Source organism: Lycorma delicatula, chromosome 13 (genome assembly GCF_047948215.1).
Source record: "Lycorma delicatula isolate Av1 chromosome 13, ASM4794821v1, whole genome shotgun sequence".
NCBI classification, from domain to species: Eukaryota; Metazoa; Arthropoda; class Insecta; order Hemiptera; family Fulgoridae; genus Lycorma; species Lycorma delicatula.
This window is the reverse complement of record NC_134467.1, coordinates 48,161,701-48,182,837: the sequence shown is the minus strand read 5'-3', so window position 1 is coordinate 48,182,837 and position 21,137 is coordinate 48,161,701. Positions and strand designations below refer to the sequence as shown.

General features: G+C 32.4%; 1 protein-coding gene across 1 annotated transcript in view; it reads right to left on the bottom strand.

Annotated features, from left to right (window-relative positions):
• LOC142333594 (uncharacterized) overlaps positions 1 to 19,736 on the bottom strand; it is a 66,849-nt gene extending 47,113 nt beyond the window's left edge. The window contains exon 1 of the mRNA XM_075380917.1: positions 19,397 to 19,736. Coding sequence (XP_075237032.1) covers positions 19,397 to 19,547 — 151 coding nt within the window. The 5' untranslated portion in view covers positions 19,548 to 19,736. The remainder of the gene's footprint in view (positions 1 to 19,396) is intronic.
• Positions 19,737 to 21,137: the final 1,401 nt, after the last annotated feature.

Below are 21,137 nucleotides of genomic sequence, written 5' to 3'. Positions count from 1 at the left end.
TTAATATTGAAGGGACAGGTAGAAGGAAAAAATTCTGCAGGCAGGTAACGTTTGGAATATGTAAAACAAATTGTTAGGGATGTAGGATGTGGAGGGTATACTGAAATGAAACGACTAGCACTAGATAGGCAATCTTGGAGAGCTGCATGAAACCAGTCAAATGACTGAAGACAACAAAAGAGTTCTAAAGATATAAGGTGATTTAAAGACCTACACACACATACGTATATACGAACATTAAAATCCGGAAAATTTACATTCGGTTTTTTGGGTTCGTTAGGTGTGAAAAACTAGAGATCCAGTGAAAACCGCATATGCTGAAATTGGGCCGATTACAATATTTTCCCTTCTACAGCTACAGTGCTATTTAGACGGCATAGTAAACGCTGAAATAGATGTCATCATATATATACAAAAGTTATAATCAAGATTTTACTGTTTTTGATCTTACGGGATTTAACAATTTTTAAAAATTTCAACATCTTTATAAGAGGTATCATTCGGTCTTTGATTTAAAATAACTAACAGTTTTGGTAATATAGTTAAAAAATGAGTATCCTGAGGCACTGCTGGTAATTTTGCTAGATAAATTACAAAAACCAGATGCCGGCAGTCTTCGCCGATTATTAATAGAAATTAAAAAAAAAAACTAACAATAATAATCTTCCTTGTAGTTAATATCAAAAGATGAGGGAAGTAATTTAAGACGATGTTGGTCTGAATTAGGATAAAGAAAAACCGGTTTCTGTCTTCGGTTGATGATTAACAACGCGGTCCCGTCCTTATATTCTTTATATTGCGGGATATTGTGTTTTTTTTTTTTTTTTTTAGTGTTTATTTGTTTACCCTACCCTACCTTTGTATTTATTTATTTACTGGTTATTTTGTTTTTATTTTTCCTCTTTACAATTCTATGTTCCAACCATCCCTCCACCGTCAAATTTATTACTATTATTATTTTTATTACAGGGCGGCATTATATAGTTTATGTTACCTTTCAAATGAAGAACCACAAAGAATAATCTTATACTACTTTTCATCGTTGTCTTTTTCTTTTTGTTTTTACTTAATCATTTTCGTGTACAAATTTCTTTTTTTAACCGCAACGATTCTTTCTCTGTTATTATTATTATTATATATAGCGCGCTGTTTTATATACAAAGCACGAATCACGAATCGTAGTTGATATTTAATATAACATTTAATTGATAATTCTTCATTTTTAATTGATTTTATTATAGTAAATAAACCTTTTTTATAACCAGGCTTCACTCGCGTACTACGTAATATAAACTATTAATTATTTTAAACGGTCTTTTTTTGTCTTATATAAATAAATGTCGTTGCACTGTTTATTTCATTTAAAAAACCCGCGCGCGCACGAGCGAGCGTGTGTTTTACGCGCGCGCAAAGCGGAAAACGCAGATCATCCAAAAAATTATTCATAATTTTTGTTCTTAAAGATCGTAATTAAATTTGTAATCTGAATATGTCGGCGCGCGCGCGCCGCACACACACCCGGGTTTTAAACCAAATAAACAGTGTAACATTTATTTACATAAGATAAAAAAGACGCGACTAAAGGCTCGTTCCGGGAACGTCCTACAAAAATGGATTATTTCCGATGCCACGGCTAACATACACGCTTTAAAATAATTATAGTTTTATTTTTTTTTATATTATATTATATAGAACATTAATATTTATATTTTTTCGCGATATCAACCAACACCTTAAAGAATTTTCTTTTTTTAAATCGGGAGGGGCTGTGTCGGTGCACACGGCCGTTGGTTTAACGTGAAACGTTACAGATCTTGGATGAAGTTACTACGAGCTACATACCGACCAATGGGAGAGCCACCATCTTATTTTTTTTTAACAAAATGAAAATCTCCAACGGAAGATTTTAGTTCCTTCATTTGGCCAACTCTACAGATCGGTCTGTATGTCAGCGAGTCACTTTTTCTATTTGATTGAAATAAAAACGAGACATAGTCTGCGTACTAAATTCAATTTTAACTTAAAACAGATACTAAGTGGTACATGATATTTATTTCATTTGATTGTTTCACAATCCTGAGACATGAGGCCAAAAGCAATGCGACACATACATACATACGAATGAGCTTATAAACGTAAGGTTATTGGGTCTACAAGAATTAAGGAGGAACCCACCGGGTTGGTCTAGTGGTGAATGCGTCTTCCCAAATCAGCTGATTTGGAAGACGAGAGTTCCAGCGTTCAAGTCCTAGTAAAGCCAGTTATTTTTACACGGATTTCAATACTAGATCGTGGATACCGGTATTCTTTGGTGGTTGGGTTTCAATTAACCACACATCTCAGGAATGGTCGAACTGAGAATGTACAAAACTACACTTCATTTACACTCATACATATCATCCTCATTCATCCTCTGAAGAATTATCTAAACGGTAGTTACCGGAGGCTAAATAGGAAAAAAAAAAAATTATGGAGGGGGACGAAAAACTCGTTAAACGGATGGGGGAGGGGGTGGATATTGAAAAAACTATTTTGATTTTCTTCAGAGGCTTTTGGAGAAAACTTTATTAAAGCAAATTTTACCTACAATTCATATATAAATAATTGAAAAAAGTTTTTTTCCAAAATATTATCTCCACCTCTTAAAAATTAAAATATATCTTTTGTACTTTTGCTGTACCTCCCATCGGTTTAAATACATTTCGAAAAAATCCTAAAATGGAGAAAAGGTTTTTGAAAATTTTATTATTTCTTATTTTTTTATTTTAGAGGGGTGTTATATTTAGAGAAAATTTTACTTACGCAAATTTGTTAAACTTAAACTCGTATTCTTTATTTTTAGAAAACCTTTTCATACAATTTATTTCTCACCCCTAAAAATATATATATTCTATTTTTACGGAGGAAATGAATTAGAAACTGGTGTTATAGAGGAAGAGGATGAAAAGGGAGATACAATACTGAAATCTGAATTTAAGAGAGCATTAAACGATTTGAATGGCAGAAAGACTCCTGGGATAAACAGTATACCTGCAGGATTACTGGGCAGCGCAGGACAAGAAGCGATAGATAGATTATAGGAACTGGTGTGTAATATTTACGAAAACGTTCCTCACACTTCAAAAATAGTGTTATTGTCACGATAACAAAGCAGAAGCAGATAGAAGTGAAGAATACAGAACGATTAAGTTAACTACTCGCGCATCAAAAATCTTAACTAGAATTCTGTACGGAAGAATTGACAGGACAGGGGAAGAAGTGTTAGGAGAAGAGCGATTTGATTTCGGGAAAAGTATAGGGACAAGGTAAACAATTTTAGCGCTCAGATTAATGGTAGAAGGAAGATTAAAGAAAAACAAATTAACATACTTGGCATTTATAGACCTAGAAAAGGCATTCGAAAACGTAGACCGGAACAAAATGTTCAGCATTTTAAAAAAATTAGGGTTCAAATACAAAGATAGAAGAACGATCGCTAACATTTACAGGAACCAAACAGCAACAGTAATAATCGAAGAACATAAGAAAGAAGCCCTAATAAGAAAGGGAGTCCGACAAGGATGTTCTCTATCTCCGTTACTTTTTAATCTTTACATGGAACTAGCGGTTAATGATGTTAAAGAACAATTTAGATTCGGAGTAACAGTACAAGGTGAAAAGATGAAGATGCTACGATTTGCTGATGATATAGTAATTCTAACCGAGAGTAAAAAGGATTTATAATAAACATTGAATGGCATGAATGAAATCCTACGCATTGGAAAAGTAAAGTTAAAAAAAGAGACAGACTTGTAGGCCACACATCAAGGAATCCTGGAATAGTCGCTTTAATACTGGAGGAACAGGTAGATGGGAAAAATTATGCAGCCAGGCAACGTTTGGAATATGTAAAACAAATTGTTATGGGTGTAAGATGTACGGAATATTACTGAAATGAAACGACTGACACTACACAGCGAATCTTGGAAAGTTGCATCACACCAGTCAAATGACTGAAGACAAAAAAATTATATTTTTTGTTTTCTGGATCTATTTTAAATTTATTTTCTTCATTTAAAGCGCTATTAAAATTAAAATAGCTTTGGCACCTATATATTATATTCCCGACAAAAAATGAGAAACAATTTTTTAATTAGTTTTACAAAAACTATACTTAGTTTTATAAATATTTAATCGTAGTACCCGGGATGACCATACAATAGTTTGGCAGCTTTATATACATATATATATTGTAAAAGAGTCTGGAAAACGACTTTTTCCTCTTTTTAGCCTCCGTTAGGTAATGCTTCAGAGGATAAGATGAAATGGCAGTTTTGTAGAGTATGAAAATGCCATGCGCATTACCGGGATTCGAACCCGGGACTTCCGGATGAAAGGCCTAGACGCTGGCGAAACGGAACGGAAGAATAGCGAGAGATTTATGTAACTCCCTATCAATCGAAGTACTGAAAGAAAATTCACTTGCTTCTATATCTTTCTTTTATCGAACGGGTAATTATTTAACGGCGCACAATAGAGTAATTGTCATCTACAGCTGCCCAAAATTACTTTATAATATAATTTTTTTCAACAAAGACCGTTTTTAATTGTATTTTACTTACTTTAAAACTATCCTGATGTGATGACTCACATTTTGATAAAACGTTTGATAATTTTACTTGTTTTTTGACCCGTAGACGGAAAATTTTTTTTTCTGAACTAAGTCACCGATAAGGATCGTTTCAATACAAACATTATCGGCCGACAAGCCCTGACAAGTTTTCAAAAACTTTTCCAAAGTTAAAAGTACGTTTAAAAAACTGTCAAATTTTTTACTTAGTAATATAATTAATTTTGTAATTTTTAATTTATAAAATATTCTAAAACTAATAATTAGAAATAAAGGTACCTTTTAATCCCTCGATGCAAAATTCTAAATGGATCGCTCAACATATATTATCAAAAATAATAACTCACCGTGAAACAACGTACAATAAAAAATAACTGCTCGCTTCGATGCTTTTTTATCATGAATGAATTAAAAATCAATTAGCATTATCCAGAGATGAATCGTGCGTCTGGGTCTTCGTGATGTAATAGATTTTTAGCTGCTGGAATGTCAATTTGGCCAATGTTAGGCAAGTTTAATTTTTTTTTTTTAATTTTGGCCAACTATTTCGTACAAATAATCCATTGTGCGGCGGTTATATTTACGGATAGAATTAATTATTGCGTTCCGATCCCTTAGACCGGTCGAGTATACAACGAGGCTGACCTTGGAAGACTAGCCGAGTGTGGGCTTCTTTCTCCCGGCGAGGTTCCACTTCGGTCCGTCCCCTGAAGTCCTTTAGGTGTAAATGCCTTACGGCCCGGCAGGAATACGGCTTTTGCCATTAGCGCCATGGAGGTAGGATAAAAAAAACGCCTTAAAATATTTTGTAAATGTCCCGTTTCAATAGCTTCTTTTATATTTTAGATCGGCATTATCGCGTCTGAAGAGGAGACATTTCTGAATAAAACTTACGCGTTATAAGTCAAAGTCAAATAGTTTATTCGGCGACCTAATCTCAGTTTGATTATAAAAATTACACTTTAATTTTAAGCGGATTTTACCCGAGCGAATAACGGGTACTGAGGCCGGTACATAAAAATAAAAAGGAAATTAAAAAATTAATTAATATTTATCGATATATATACAAAATGCGATAAAACGGAGATTACGAAACGTAGAATTATAAAGAAGTAGATGTTGGTAGATTACACGACGTCAAAATAAAGAGTAGGAGCGGTAAAAATATAAATGGGGGAGGTAAAGAGCGCGCGAAAGAAACAATTATGAGAGGAAACAGGAAGGAGAAAAATAAAACGGAGTTGCCTTAGAGCGACATTCGTATAAATAAAATAAAATAATGTATAATGTTATATATAAAAAATGATAAATTTATTAAATAAATAATCTTATCAAATATTTGTGATAAATTATTACAATAACGGAGTAATCTTTAAAAATGCGGTTTTTTTTTATTTTTGAAATATATCAGACGTAAGCGAACGCGTGCGAACGAGTTTGTGTGGGACGGACATGTTTCAACAGGAATAAACTTGTCAATAAAAATAGATAACGTTAAATTTCATCATTTATACGCAATAGACAACGACGGATATAAAATTTTATCGTGTTAGGCAATTGCTTATAAAAAAAAAAAATCTACGTAAATATTCTTTATTTCAATTCGACATATTCAGACTGAACGAAAAGTTACGCAACCGATATGGAAAAAATATCCGTGAAAAACTTCATTAAATAGTTTCATTAAAATTTAAAAATAATAAATATTCGAAATGTCTTCCGTTTCAAACAATATACACATACACATTCATACTTTCCCGTCTGGATGGCGATACAGCACTATATCTCTAGAAGGGCAAATACTGTAATCGGTCCGTTTCGGACATATGCGATTTTCACCGGATCTTGACGTTTTCACACCGAATAAAAGCAAAAAAACCGGATGGAAAATTTCCGGATGTTAATGTTCATATATTTGTGTATGTGTATTCGTTGTTGGCGTCTAAATTACCTTATATACCCAAAACATTCTTTTTTTCTTTTTTCTGTTTAGCCTCCGGTAATTACCGTTCAGATATTACTTCAGAGGATGATATATATGAGTGTAAATGAACTGTAGTCTTGTAAGTCTCAGTTCGACCGTTCCCGAGATGTGTGGTTAATTGAAACCCGACCGCCAAAGAACACCGGTATCCACGATCTAGTATTCAAATCCGTCTAAAAATAACCGGCTTTACTAGGACTTGAAGGCTGGAACCCTCGACTTCCAAAACAGCCGATTTGAGAAGATGCGTTCACCACTAGACCAACCCGGTGGGTTTATATACACAGAACTACTGGCTCGATTTTGACCAAACTCGGTCAGATTACTTCTATATATATGTCACTGATGCCGCTAAATTTTCAATTTAAAAGGAGAAGGGAGTGAGGCTGCAGATAAACATCGTCCTCAGCATCTCCAGATTTCGCCTAATTAAAGTCGTATTTTTCTTAGACGCATTTTTTAACGATTAAAAAAATCTGTTGTGACGTCACAGGCGACCGATAGAATTAAAATAATTAATAATATTTAAAGTGTAAAAAGGAAATTCGGTTTGACCGGGTCTCGAACTCAATCGCGCGGTCGACCGGGTTTCTGGCGCGTTAGGCCTTGCGGCTACACCGGTCTGGCGACCGTACAGGCGAAATTTGTTCTATTTAAGTTGTGAAATTACATTAGTTTACTTTGTGCCGACCGTCGCCGCTAGTACAGCAACACCCGCGCGATTTAAATAAGGTATGCACGCGCGCTTTAGTCGTTGAATTAAATAAAAGAAAAAGTACTATACTCGTATTAAAATAAAATGATAAATATTTTTAATTAAGTTGTGTGTGTAAGCCGTGCATCAGAAACAACCCTCGACTGTGGAACTTTACCGGGAAGCGGCTTTAGTCGCGTGATGTTTTTGTATGAAAATTGTCTGACCGGGAATCGAACTCGAGACTACCTGATGAAATGCCGAGACGCTACCGCTCCGCCACGTACTTAGACAAAATAATATTTTTTTTGTGTTTCACTAGGACGTAAATTCAAATGAAAATTAAAAACTAACGAAACAGGTGTCTTTTTATACAATTTTACTTCCTGGTACGAAGTAAAGGAAGTATTTTGATCGCGAAAAAATGTAGGTTTTCAAATTTCAACGAAAATATCTATTTTGACCATCCCTGAATCCATTTTCACTGGTTTCGGCGTTACGTATGTATGTATGTCGTATAACTCGATCACGATTTACCGTAGGATTTAGAAATTTCGGATGTACGACTATCTTAACATTTGCTTGTACACTTCTCCTTTTGATTGCAATTGACTTGAACAAACACGTCCAAAAAGCAAAGCTCAAATCATTTTTTTTTTAGATTTTGGAATTTTTCTTAACCGCATTAATAAGCCGTCATTGAAACCTTTTCAACGATATACCATAAGCGGAACTTATTTTCATCTGTTCCAGAGTTATAGCCAAATTAAATTTTAACGAATGAAATATTTGGATCTTACAAGGGAAAGCACATCGGTTCGAATGAGACGTCATATTCTTTTTTTTTTTTTTTAATTTATATATAATGATTTATTAATAACTGTTAACCTGTGATTGTAAAACAAAATTTACGATAGATAATAATTCAATAACAAAAAAAAATTACAAAAATCAGAAGTTAATAGGGAAATAAAATGTTACATACTTTTAAACATGTGTATAAGTAATTTAATAGGCGTGCAAGTAAATCGAGCGATGTCCACATTAATTTTTTTTAACTATATAAATTAATTAATAAAATAAAACGATTAATTAAAACAATTCTAGCGAAGTATTACGTGACTTTCTCAACGATTAATAATAAAAATTAAGAAGTTAAAAACAAAAAAAAAAGAATATATATTTCTTACAATTTGAGAATACATTTAACGAAAATGTTTTCTAAAAATATTCATATACAGTTTACGTTTAACAGATTTGCTTAAAGAAAGTTTTCTGTAAATCTAACATTTACATAAAAAAAACTTAAAAAAAGAAAATTATTAAAAACCTTTATTCCCCATTTTTGGTCCGGGGTTTATAATTTTAATAAATTGTACACATTTCTTAATAGCTCTATATATGAATTTAAAACTATCAAAAAATTTTTGAGAAATATTTAAAACCGAAGGAAGACAAAATATTATAAACCGACATAGAAGAATTTTAAGGGGGTTAATTTTTTGAAAAAGGAAAAATCTCTTTTGAAAAAATTCATATCATATTTATTGTAGGTAAAAAATTTGCTTTAAAAAAAATTTCTGTAAAATTCCTCTGAAGGAAATCCTAATTGTATTTTTGCACGATCTACACCACTCCTTTAACGAATTATGAAAAAAAAAAATAACACGATCAACGGCTCATATACAGAAATGTTTGAGTCAAATTTGAAGAAATTCAGTTTGGTTAATCCTTGACAAAAAGGATAAAGGTGTACGACACACACACGTATATTTTTTTTGGTCTAGATGAAATAGTTAAACCGTAAAACGTAAATATTTGCACAAAAAAAACCGATACCTCACACTTTTGACATGATCACCATACTTTCCCCTTTAATACAGGTATTCTAGATATATTCGCTGAGAAATTAAAAAAAAAGAACTGATTGGGGGTGTTAAAATAAGCCCACCCTCAAATTTTTACAGTAATTATAAAGCTGATCATGAAATTAAACTTCAAAATCATTAACAAAGATATAAACAAATATATATATATATATATATATATATATAAATAAATATTATCTATTTATTTACATAATAAAAACATTATACACCCTTTGATAATAATGATAAATGAATTTTGTAGCGTGTTAAAAATGCCATCCTGACGGAATTCGAACCCGGACCTCCGGATGAAAGGCCAAGACGCTACCGCTTCACCACATGCATCGGCAATTAATAATAATAAAAAATAAAACCGCTAATATACATAACGAATAAAAATAAATAATTATAAAAAAAGAAAACGAACAAAAAAAAAATCAAGTTGCATATGAAGTATAAAAATAAACGTGATAGATAAATAATAATAATGCAGTCTTAAAAGTAGTTTAAGGCATATTTTATTCATGCAGTCAGCAACCAAGCAAGGAGGCTAAGTATTAGAATAAGAGCTATTCGACTGGCGCCACGATATATATATATACAATGTATTCACACAAACACGGCTTCGTGTATACAAATATAAAAGATAGACTACTGGGTGAAAGCTAGGTTAGGCTAGGCTGTTAGTTTTAAAGGGACAGTGGTAGTATAAAAGACGACGATGTTTGGCGTCGTACCTATTTTATCGTTGTATGCAATACAACAAAACGGTATTGTAACCGATAACAGAAATAAAACACACACACACACACACATATATATATATATATATATATCACTGAATATGAATAGTTTACAAACAAAACAGAAATTAATAACCTAAAATTACCAAGGTCTATTTTAAATACAATATAGTTAAAGAAAATAAGTTTAATTTCATATAAAAGTTAACAGTATTTTTCCTTAAATCTTTTCTTTTCTTTATTATTAAAATATCAATTTGTGGGTCTTTTGTGTTTCCCCCCCCCACAATGGTTTATTTTTTTTTACGTTAAGTATCATATTTTATATTTCAGGTAGATTTCATAAGAAGAAGCTATCTATTGTAATGGGTACCATGCATGATTCCACTTCCGGAAAATTTCGACATATCTTTGCATTTCGCATCCCCCAAACCCACCGTCATTTCAAAAGTTTACACGATCCAAAATCTCGATCGAGAACATTAATGGACAAAATAAGACCATGGGAGTGGAAATGGGAGGGGGGCTTTTTCGAAAAAATAAAATATCGCTATAACTTTCTTATTAAGTAAAATATCGAATTCGTTTAAAGTTCCTACTATTCTTTCGATAATGGCCTAAAACTTATCTAAGTAAAGTTTTTTTATAACACCAATCATTGGCCCAAGGAATTGGAAAAATGGGGTTTCGAAAACCAAAAAAAATCATACCTTCCTTAATAGGCACAGTATCAAATCGGTTTAAAGTGGTTGTTAGTCCTCTAAATATTACGTAAAAATTTGTCTGAAACAATTTTTGATGTGACCAATCCTTACGGCAAGGGATGACTAAAATATTCCTGGAATTGTAAGAAGATGGGGCTTGTAGTGCACTAAACATTCTTTCACGTGCAACCATTGTAGTATTGCGAAAATTTGAAGTTTTTGTTAACTTTAACCTGGAAATCTTTTTGATCCCCCTATTTAGTACGGGTAAAATCTACCTCCGCCTTCCGGCATGCCAAAAGGGATTTTTTTCGTTGTTTTTCATTCATGGATTTTTCATGAGATTTTTTCATTCATATTTTTATAATTTTCAGAGAAATTATAAATAATCTAACCAAACTTAACAACCTACGGTCCTATTTTTTTTAATTTCTATTCGTCGATTTTATTCAAACATGGTTCTTCCAAACGTATCTGATCAAATATAATGATGAATATGATCTAACCAAACTTAATCTACGCTCGCTTCGCTCGCTAATGTTGACTAGCGAGAGAAAGTTAACGAGCGTAAGTTAAATTTGGGTAGATTGTATTTAGAATTTCTCTACAATTACCCACTGATTAGGAAGAAAAAGTAGAAAAAAAGTGACTGTCGGATTCCTTAAAAGTACCACAGGATACTGCATAAAATCTTAAGACATAATATTGTTTTGTTAAAAATTTATTACATCTAATATATTTTATTTTTAAAGTCAATATGTAGCTAAGTTAATAAAACAGTTATTATTTTCTTAACGAGTTTAAATATTATACTTAAAAAAACTATCGTGAGAGAGAAACATAAAAGAACCCAATTTTTTAGTAGCTGCCGGCCTTCGTGGCGCGAGTGGTAGCGTCTCGGCCTTTCATCCGGAGGTCCCGGGTTCGAATCCCGGTCAGGCACGGCATTTTCATTTTACAAATCATTCATAGCAACCTCTGAAGAATGCCTACGGCGGATCCGGAGGTTAAAAAAAAATTTGTTTTTAGTAATTAAGAAAAAATGAAATTGTTCTTAACGAATAATTACGCATTAATTAAAGATTTCGTTCGTAATATATGAACGGAAAACCCCCAAAAAATCGCTTAGGAACATGAAAACCCGATCAAGATCGTTCTAATCACTTCCATTTTACTTTACGTCTTTCGAGAGTGCTGAATCTGAATATAAAGTTTATTTTAATCAAGAATTACGGGAACATTACCAAAAGTGACATTTTTGCCAAAAATGAACAAAATATGTATTCACGATTATTTGTGTTTAACTCTTTCGTATCGGCGGCAGCGAAGCTGCAACCTACCGACGACCTCGTACTCAATCGGAAAACCAATCTCGCATACGAGGCGTGTGAGAAAAGTAATGAGACCGACTTTTTACTTACAAAAGTTTTTATTTTTTTCAAACAACAATATTATCCCCTTCAAAGTAATTCCCTTGGGCAGCTACAGATCGGCGCAGTCGTTGTTCCCACTCCTGGTAGCAGCGCTGGAAGACTTGAACCGGTAGGGCTTTTAACCGGTCGATCACAGTCTTTTGAATGTTCTCCAGAGTTCCAAAATGACGTCCTATTAAGACGCGTTTCAATTTCGGAAAAAGTCACAAGGACTAAAATCAGGTGAATAGGAGGGTTAACGAACCGTAGGAATGCGTTTTAAGGTCAAACATTCCCTGATGGAAATGGCCGTGTGACAAGGGGCATTATCATGAAGCGTCCACTTGTCTGCAATGTCTAGTCTCACGCGAATCGCTCTTTTCCTGAGCCTTTCAAGGACACCTTTATAAAACACTTGGTTGACAGTTTGTCCTGGAGGGCAAACTGTCAACCGCTACTGTCAAAAAAGCAAATCGGTACGGTTTTGATCTTTGATTTGCTCATTCGACATTTTTTCGATCGAGGAGATGACGGATTGTGCCACTCTTCGCTTTGCCGGTTTGTTTCAGGATCGTACTCAAATATCCAGGAATCATCACCTGTGATCACACGATTGAAGAATTCTTGGCCATTGTCAATCCTCCCAAGATGATCATCACACACGTTTCTTCGATCGTCCTTCTGTTCCGTTGTGAGGTTTTTCGGCACCGATTTCACACAAATCTTTCGCGTGTCCAAATCGTCTGTCAAAATTTGATGTAAGGTGAAAGCGTTCAAATTTAACCGTTCACTCATCATCCATATTGTTAAACGACGGCCTGATCTCACAAGAACCCTCACACGCTCAACGTTTTCGTTAGATTTTGAAGTTGAAATCTTCATCGTGTTCTCGGCCTTCCAAAAATGACTTGTGCTGACAGAAAACTTGTGCTCTTGATAAGCAATGTTCCCCGTAGGCCTGTTTCAACTTTTCAAAGGTCACACTCGCAGATTCCTCAAGTTTAACACAAAACTTGATCGCAAAATGTCGCTCTAAATTCCGATGCTCCATTTTCGTAACACACAACTTCATTGATGGCGCTATCAAAAATAATGTGTTGGCTGAACGGAGTTGAAACTCGTACTGAGCATGTGTAAAGGATGAACAAACCGGTCTAGCACAGACCGGTAGACCAATCTCATTACTTTTCTCACACACCACATAGTCCAAGAGCGAATTAATATAAAAACGATAACAACTTGTTTTCGACACCGAATTTTGTGTTCTACGTCGGATATCTTAAAAACTACTGGAGTTACAGTTCTCGAACCTGTTTTATTCAATTTCTCGGCTCAAATTACATAAATAATCACAAATATTACTCCTTAATTTGGGTCTCAAAAATTACAGTAGGGCTTTTTTATTATAAGAGCTCAAATACGGGCGAAATAATTCGCTAGCCGTAAATTGAAAACAAACCGTTTCCAAATCTGTATTTATATGAACGGTTTTCATTATTTTCACCAGTAAAACAGGTCCTGAAAATAATTCTTCGTGGGACACTCTATATATAAATATACATATACACCAGTATACTAGTTACGCAAAACACGTCATACATTTGATCGCCGTTTCATGTTTAATAAATGGATCAAATGACTGATAATTGAGTTCAGCGTCCTCACCCGAAAGTCAAATGAATAACCAAGCTTTTAAATTTCACTGACGCATCCTGTATTTTATTTTATAAAAATTTAACAGAATATTGTACCGATATCTTTATCATTAAATATAACCACGTAACGAGTAGTAAATTCGTATATAAATAGAAATATTATTATTATTACGAGCTAATTTGTTTTAATTTAAAAAAATTAATACATTATGAAAAAAAAATCGATTAAAACAATGTAGACAAGACAGAATTTCTGATTATATATATATATTTGTAATAAAGTACAATTTATAATGAAACAAGATAAGGATTATTTAATCGTAAAAACATATTAAAAGGCTAAAGATCACATACATATATATATATAAAACACTATCTTGTTGCAAGTTACCCTTTCAACTAAATTAAACCAATAAATGATTTAATATATCATCATAATAAATTGCAATATTGTCAATTAGTTTGTTTTTACGCCAGAGTTACATATATGAACAAATTATATATATATGTGTGTGTATGTATATATACAGAGTGTTTCATGAATAAAGATTTTGTGTTGAGCGATCACAAACTTTCTTTCCACAATTTATTTGAAACGCATCTGACAAAACCATATTCGTTTAAAAAGAAGCGTTAACAACATTTCATACCCTAACCTGTTTTAAAATTATTTTATTCCTCAACCGTCGATCGATCGGAGTAGAAACAAAGAATTTCACAGAAAAATGAAAATCCACGACATTATTTTCGCACGGTAAGAAAATTTTTTTAAATTAATATTTTGAAGGCCGGTAGATAGGAAGGAGCTTTGAAATACATCGGCCGCCAGACTTAACAAGCTATGCCGATTCTTTTTTGGATATAATAAAAAAAGAAATCTCCCGTTTGCGACCAAGGAATGAAGAGAAATTGTTTTCCTTCACTCATATGACTGGTTTGATGCAGGTCTCCAAGATTCCCTATCTACTGCTAGTCGTTTCATTTCGGTATACCCCCTACATCCTACATCTCTAACAATTTCTTTTACATATTCCAAACGTTGCCTGCCTGCACAACTTTTTCCTTTTATAAGCGACTATTCCACGATGCCTTAATATGTGGCCTATAAGTCTGTCTCTTCTTTTCACTATATTTTTCTAAATGCTTCTTTCTTCATCGATTTGCCGCAACACCTATTCAATTGTCACTTTACCCACCCGTCTGATTTTTAACATTCTCCTATAGCACCGCATTTCAAAAGCTAGTTCAGGTGGCGACGATGTCGGATGAGGCCTGCAGCGAAGGTAAAAGCCGACTTTATAAATCGTTGATGTAGATGTCTACCGAGGCACTTAAATCGGTGGCATCCCAAAGAATCCTTGCTTATTACTATGAAATGAAAAGGGTTAGAGGACGGAAGACGACTCCCGTTAAAGCCCATCAGGACTAGAAAAAGGGACGTGGTGTGGCGTCCGGAAGGTTGGGATAAAACGTAACGAAATCGAACCGTTTCTAAAGCGGGTGATCACGAAAATAATGCGCGAAAAAGATCACGGTCGAAACGAGGAGAAGCTCCACACTCTGTAGCAAAACCCACACTGACGTCCGGGAAGGTTATGCCGAGCGTTTGGTGGGATCGGAAGGGCATCGTGGATAACGAGCTGCTGTTGACAGGCAGAACGATGAACTAAGATCTGCACAGACTACAATTAGCGCGATTGCACCCGGAAATTCAAAAGAAACGGTCTGAATTGGTCAACAAAAAGGATATCGTATACCCAGCTGACACCACTAGACCGCATACATCTTTAACGGCTTGTCGGGAATTGAAAGAACTTAAACGGGAGGTTTTACGCATCCATCATATAGCCTAGACCTGGCATTATCAGATTATCATTTCTTTTGAACTCCGTAGAAACTCCCGATTGGCGTTAAGTTACTTTCAAAAGAGACCGGTGAAAACCACGCGTCATAATTTTTTGACCGGAAAACACAGAAGTTCTATAACGACGGGATTATGGTTTTGCCGGAAAAATGAGAGAGGATAATGGAACAAATTTTGTATATGCGGTCTCATAATGTTATTTTCCAATAACAATAAATGTATTCTCAATTTTGGCCTCCAGAAACTCAATACATTATAAACAACCTACTAGATACCGACATTGATATGATGTTAATATTATTATTAACGAGCATACTACCGGTCGGTATTTATTTTTTATAAACTTTTGACGGGAAACGTACATTTAAATTTCTGAAAAAATAATTCGCATTCTCTTAGAACACATTCCACTACTAACGAAATAAGAAACGATTTTTCGACACGACGGGACGTTTCCTCATTTTTATAAAGAAGTTATGAATTATTTGAAAACATGATTTACGAACAAATAGGTCAAGCGAATCGTACCGATTAATTAATCAATATGCTTTCTAGGTCAGCTGACCTAACGGAATGGGATTACTGACTGCGGGGGAAGGAATTACGGGAAATCATTAATATACGAACAAAAGTCTGATGTGGACATCACATGACTTCCTTGTACGCCTTTTAAATTACATACACATATTTTTTAAATTTTATTAATAACTTCTGATATTATATATATATATATATATATATATATATATATATATAAATAAAATCGATCCCCCAACGGTAATATTGATCCCCAAAATGTTACCAACAAATTACCCCATAATACACGAAGCTCTGTAAAAAAAAACTCATCAAAATTGAATTATCCAGTTAAAAGTTACTGAGCTTCAAACAAGCCAACACATGTACATAGGTAAATACGTACGAACATTATCCCCTTTTTTTTGTTTTTTGGGGGACCCTGGGTCATGAAGGGTCGAGAACTGAAAAAGTCCCATACCCCATTTTTACTTCCTTGTACAAAGTAATGTGATCGCGAAAAATTTCGGTTTTCAGATTTCAATGGAAATATCCATTTTAACCCCCTGAATCCATTTTGACTAGTTTCGGAGTGACGTCTGTCCGTACGTATCTTGCATAACTCGAAAATGATTAGCCGTAGGATGTAGAAATTCTGGATTTAGGTCTGTTGTAACATCTAGTTGTGCACCTCCCCTTTTGATCACAATCGAGTGGACCAAAAGTGTCCAAAAAAAACCAAAATCCAAATTTTTTGGATTTTGGACTTTTTCTTAACTGCAGTAATAAGCCCTCATCGAGAACTTTTCAACGATATATCCTAAGTGGTACACTTAGTTTCATCGGTTCCAGAGTTGTAGCCAAATAAAATTTTAATTAATGAAATATTTGGATCTTACAAGGGGGAAGACACAACGGTTCGAATCAGACTTAATCTTCTTTTTTTTCACTTTTTTTTATTTAAATATATTTATTTATTTATTGTTATAATCTCCGATTATAAAAAAAATTTACAATAAATGATAATTCAATGATAATAATAAAAAAAAATATATATCAGAAGTTATTAATGAAATAAAATTTTACGTACTTTTCATTTTTTAAAAACGTTTATATGTAATTTCATAGGCGTACAAGGAAGTCATGTCGTCTCCACATCAGATTTTTTGATCGATTGCCGTACTTTCAGTCTTGCAGCACAGCTAGAATGTTAAAATAACAAACAAAACTGTCTGAGGATTTACCTGGATAAATGAAAGGGATATCCGTGATTAGAACAGCATAAAAAAATACAAATTTAATTAATGAAAAGCAATAGTATATTACCCGGTTTATAATTCGTATTAATACATAAATGCCGATAACCGACGTGGACTGATAGCGTCTCAGCCTTTCATCCGGAGGTCCTGGGTTCGAATCCCGGTCAGGCACGACATACGATACAAATTTCCATTCTCGTTTAGCAAAATGACCAAAGCAGTGAATGTCAGTCATCTCAAGAAAAAAAGGACAAATTTCATAAAATTATGAAATAATATCATTTTAATTAAAAACATAAATTAATATAATTAACGTAAAATAAAATAATAACTTGTAGGGTGTTTTAATTGCTATATTAATATATTCGATTACACCTTAAATTACGTTCACAAAAAATTTAGGTTTATCTATTTATATTTTTTATACACAATTAAATATCTACAATCCGTTTCTTGAGAATAATAAACAGGTGATGAATTGAACGATTCAGACTTAAAATGAAATCAACTGCGGTTAGTTCCTCTACATTCGTTTTTATTTTGGCCCTGTAACAGACGCCGATAAATTATAATAATAAAAAATTAATCTTTTGTAACGTGTAAAAAAGTTCCATACCTAACCGAGGTTCGAACCAAAAAGCTCCGAATGAACGACAGAGACGCTACCGATGCGCCACGCAGATCCAATTATTTCAAAAAAATAATCATCGCAAAATAATATTTTCATAAAAGGACATTCATTTTTATATAAATTTATATAAGGCATTATATAAACGTCTTTCTTAATCTTAGATCGCTTCATTTTAATACGAAGAAAGAAAGAAAGAAATAATTATATATGGCAAGCTAACTAAAATAAATTTATTATTTGAATCCTAAAAGATGACACTTTTACTTATGTCACTATAAATATTTGTTATTTAATGAACATCATTAATATCAAAAAAAGCAACTAATATCGTTTGAACTTAATATGGGTCACAGTCGTAAGAAATACTGTTAACAGACAGGGTAAAAAAAAATAACTAATGAACCCTTACAGTTGCGTGTATATATATATATATTAAATGTACTTAGTAATAAAAATACCAGTAAAATTTTTGAGTGCAGATAACAAACCCAAATATGAATTCGTAATATACAGGGTAAAGCTGTTTATCCGGATTGATATTTGCAATACAGATTCCGGATAATTGGAAAATTAAAAAAAATTCATCATACATATTAAACATGTTCTAATATTTAACGAGTATCAGTCGGTAAAAAAAAAGATTTAAAAAAATTTATAAATATATATATATATATATATATATAAGAGATTACATTACCAAAAAAATTCAACGGGTAGAAATTTTTTCAAAAAAGAATCAGATTTTATTAACATGAGCTGAAAGAAATAGTAATTTACAATAGTGTTTCATGAGAAAATGTCATTTAAAAACCTCATTAAAAAAATTACAAAAAAACATACTGAAGAAATGAGTTAAAAAAAGTTAAAACGGGTTAAAAAAGTAATTTAAAAAAAATTACAGTATATAAAAACTGCATATGCACAGTAGAGTAAAAACAAACATTACATCATAGTTCACGCTAGACCAATTAATGCGTTTCTATCGTTCTTTTAAGAAATTAATTTTTTAAATAGTTTATCGCGGACCTAAATTTAAGTATGTTTTACGCTCTACGAATTGCAAATGGTCAATTGAAAACAAAGATCGATAAAAATACATTTCTTGTTGGAAGTAAAATTTTATTTGAATAGTATTTTAGATTTTATTAAATATTCTATTATTTTCTTTTTTTAAATTTCGTAATAAGGATGTTTTCCGATAACTGTAAATCCATAAAATCGTTATCTCATTGTACGTTTACAAAATCTAAATTTTAATATATTCGTATTCAAAGGAAGTTTCAAAACGTAAAAAACATATATATATATATATATATATATATATATATATATATATACAAAAATCCATAAAAAAATAATTTATTTTATATACAACGACCTCTGTTTAAGTACTTTAACAGTCTGTTAAATAATACATAAGTCTATCGATAAGTAATTGTAAACAAAATAAAATTTACCTTCATCTTGCCGATTATTATTCCATTTTATATTTTCATCCACAACATTATCGTTAAAACCGTTAACGATAATTAAAATATTAATAAAAACAATAAATGTCAAAAAAATATTTAAATTATTTAATGAACTAAAATAAAAATTAACTTTCATTTTTATTCGATAATTAATTTAATTAGTCTATCGATATTATAATTTAAAAAAAAAATTATAAAGAAAATAGTTTACGACATAACCTTATTTGGGAAAACTAAATAAAAAAATAAACGTTTAAAAAAAAATTAATACAAAAAATATAATAGATAAACAAACGCACAGAACACGCAGCATACCAGTCTACGGTCGGACTAAAACTAACATCCACCGCACAAGTACTGGGGCATCTAATTATTTGTTTACGAACTCGCTCTATAGTCGCTAACATAAACTAAATTTTCTTCGTCAGTGAAGAACAGGGTTACCAACATATAAATATTAAACTATCTTCTATATCTATGTATGTGTACTTGATTTGGGTCATCGGTTGGTTAAATCATTAACATACTAGTTGCAACTAACAAAACAACATTCTCTGTATACTTTAAACCTATGTACGGAAAGTCGAACTAATTTATTACCGCATTCCGTAAATTCTATTTATTTTTTTTTTAAATTAGTTTAACTATATTTAGCAAATCTTTTTCTACCGCGGATTTCGTCTTCAAAAATTAAACTAATATTTTTTTTAATAAAAAATATTGGTAAAAATAATTTGTAATAATTTTTGTTTTTGTAATATTTGTTAAATATATAAATATTACCTAATTAAAAATGTATTGAAATATATATATCGACCTGATTCCAAATCCGCGCTAATATCAGCAAATATACTGTAACAGAACAAATATATATATATATATATATATATATATATATATATATATATATGTGTGTGTGTGTGTGTGTGTGTGTGTGTGTGTGTGTGTGTGTGTGTGTGTGTGTGTGTGTGTGTGTGTGTGTGTGTGTGTGTGTGTGTATGTGTGTGTAATTGACTCAGGGTACTGTCTATCAAGATGCAATAAAAATAGTGCTTATAAAAATATATGAATAAGAATCAGCATGATCCTCTATTTCGTTTAATATCTTATTAACTGGTTGACGTAGAAAATTTAAAATCCGATAGGATGATTAACTTCTATATATATATAGGTGGAGGGTATGGATGTAAATAAATCGTTAATTTAAAAATAATTTTTTGTTTGTTGGGATGAGAAAATTTTCCTATAAATTTGGGAGAGTTCCGTTTTGTTTTCTTATACCGGGTCCGGCATTTAAACCCACCGGGTTGGTCTAGTGGTTAACGCGTCTTCCCAAATCATCTGATTTGGAAGTCGAAAGTTACAGCGTTCAAGTCCTAGTAAAGCCAGATATTTTTACATGGATTTGAATACTAGATCGTGGATACCGGTGTTCTTTGATGGTTGGGTTTCAATTAACCACACATCTCAGGAACGGTCGAACTGAGAATGTACAAGACTAACACTTCATTTACACTCATACATATCATCCTCATTCATCCTCTGAAGAATTATCTAAACGGTAGTTACCGGAGGCTAAACAGGAAAAAGAAGGGTCCGGCATATAAACCTGACGATTTTTGAGGGATAATAATTAAACTGTTTCGTACATTTAATATATCAAATTAAGATCAATTTTTGCAATTTATAGTGATTTACTTACATAGATTTTTTTATTATTTGAATA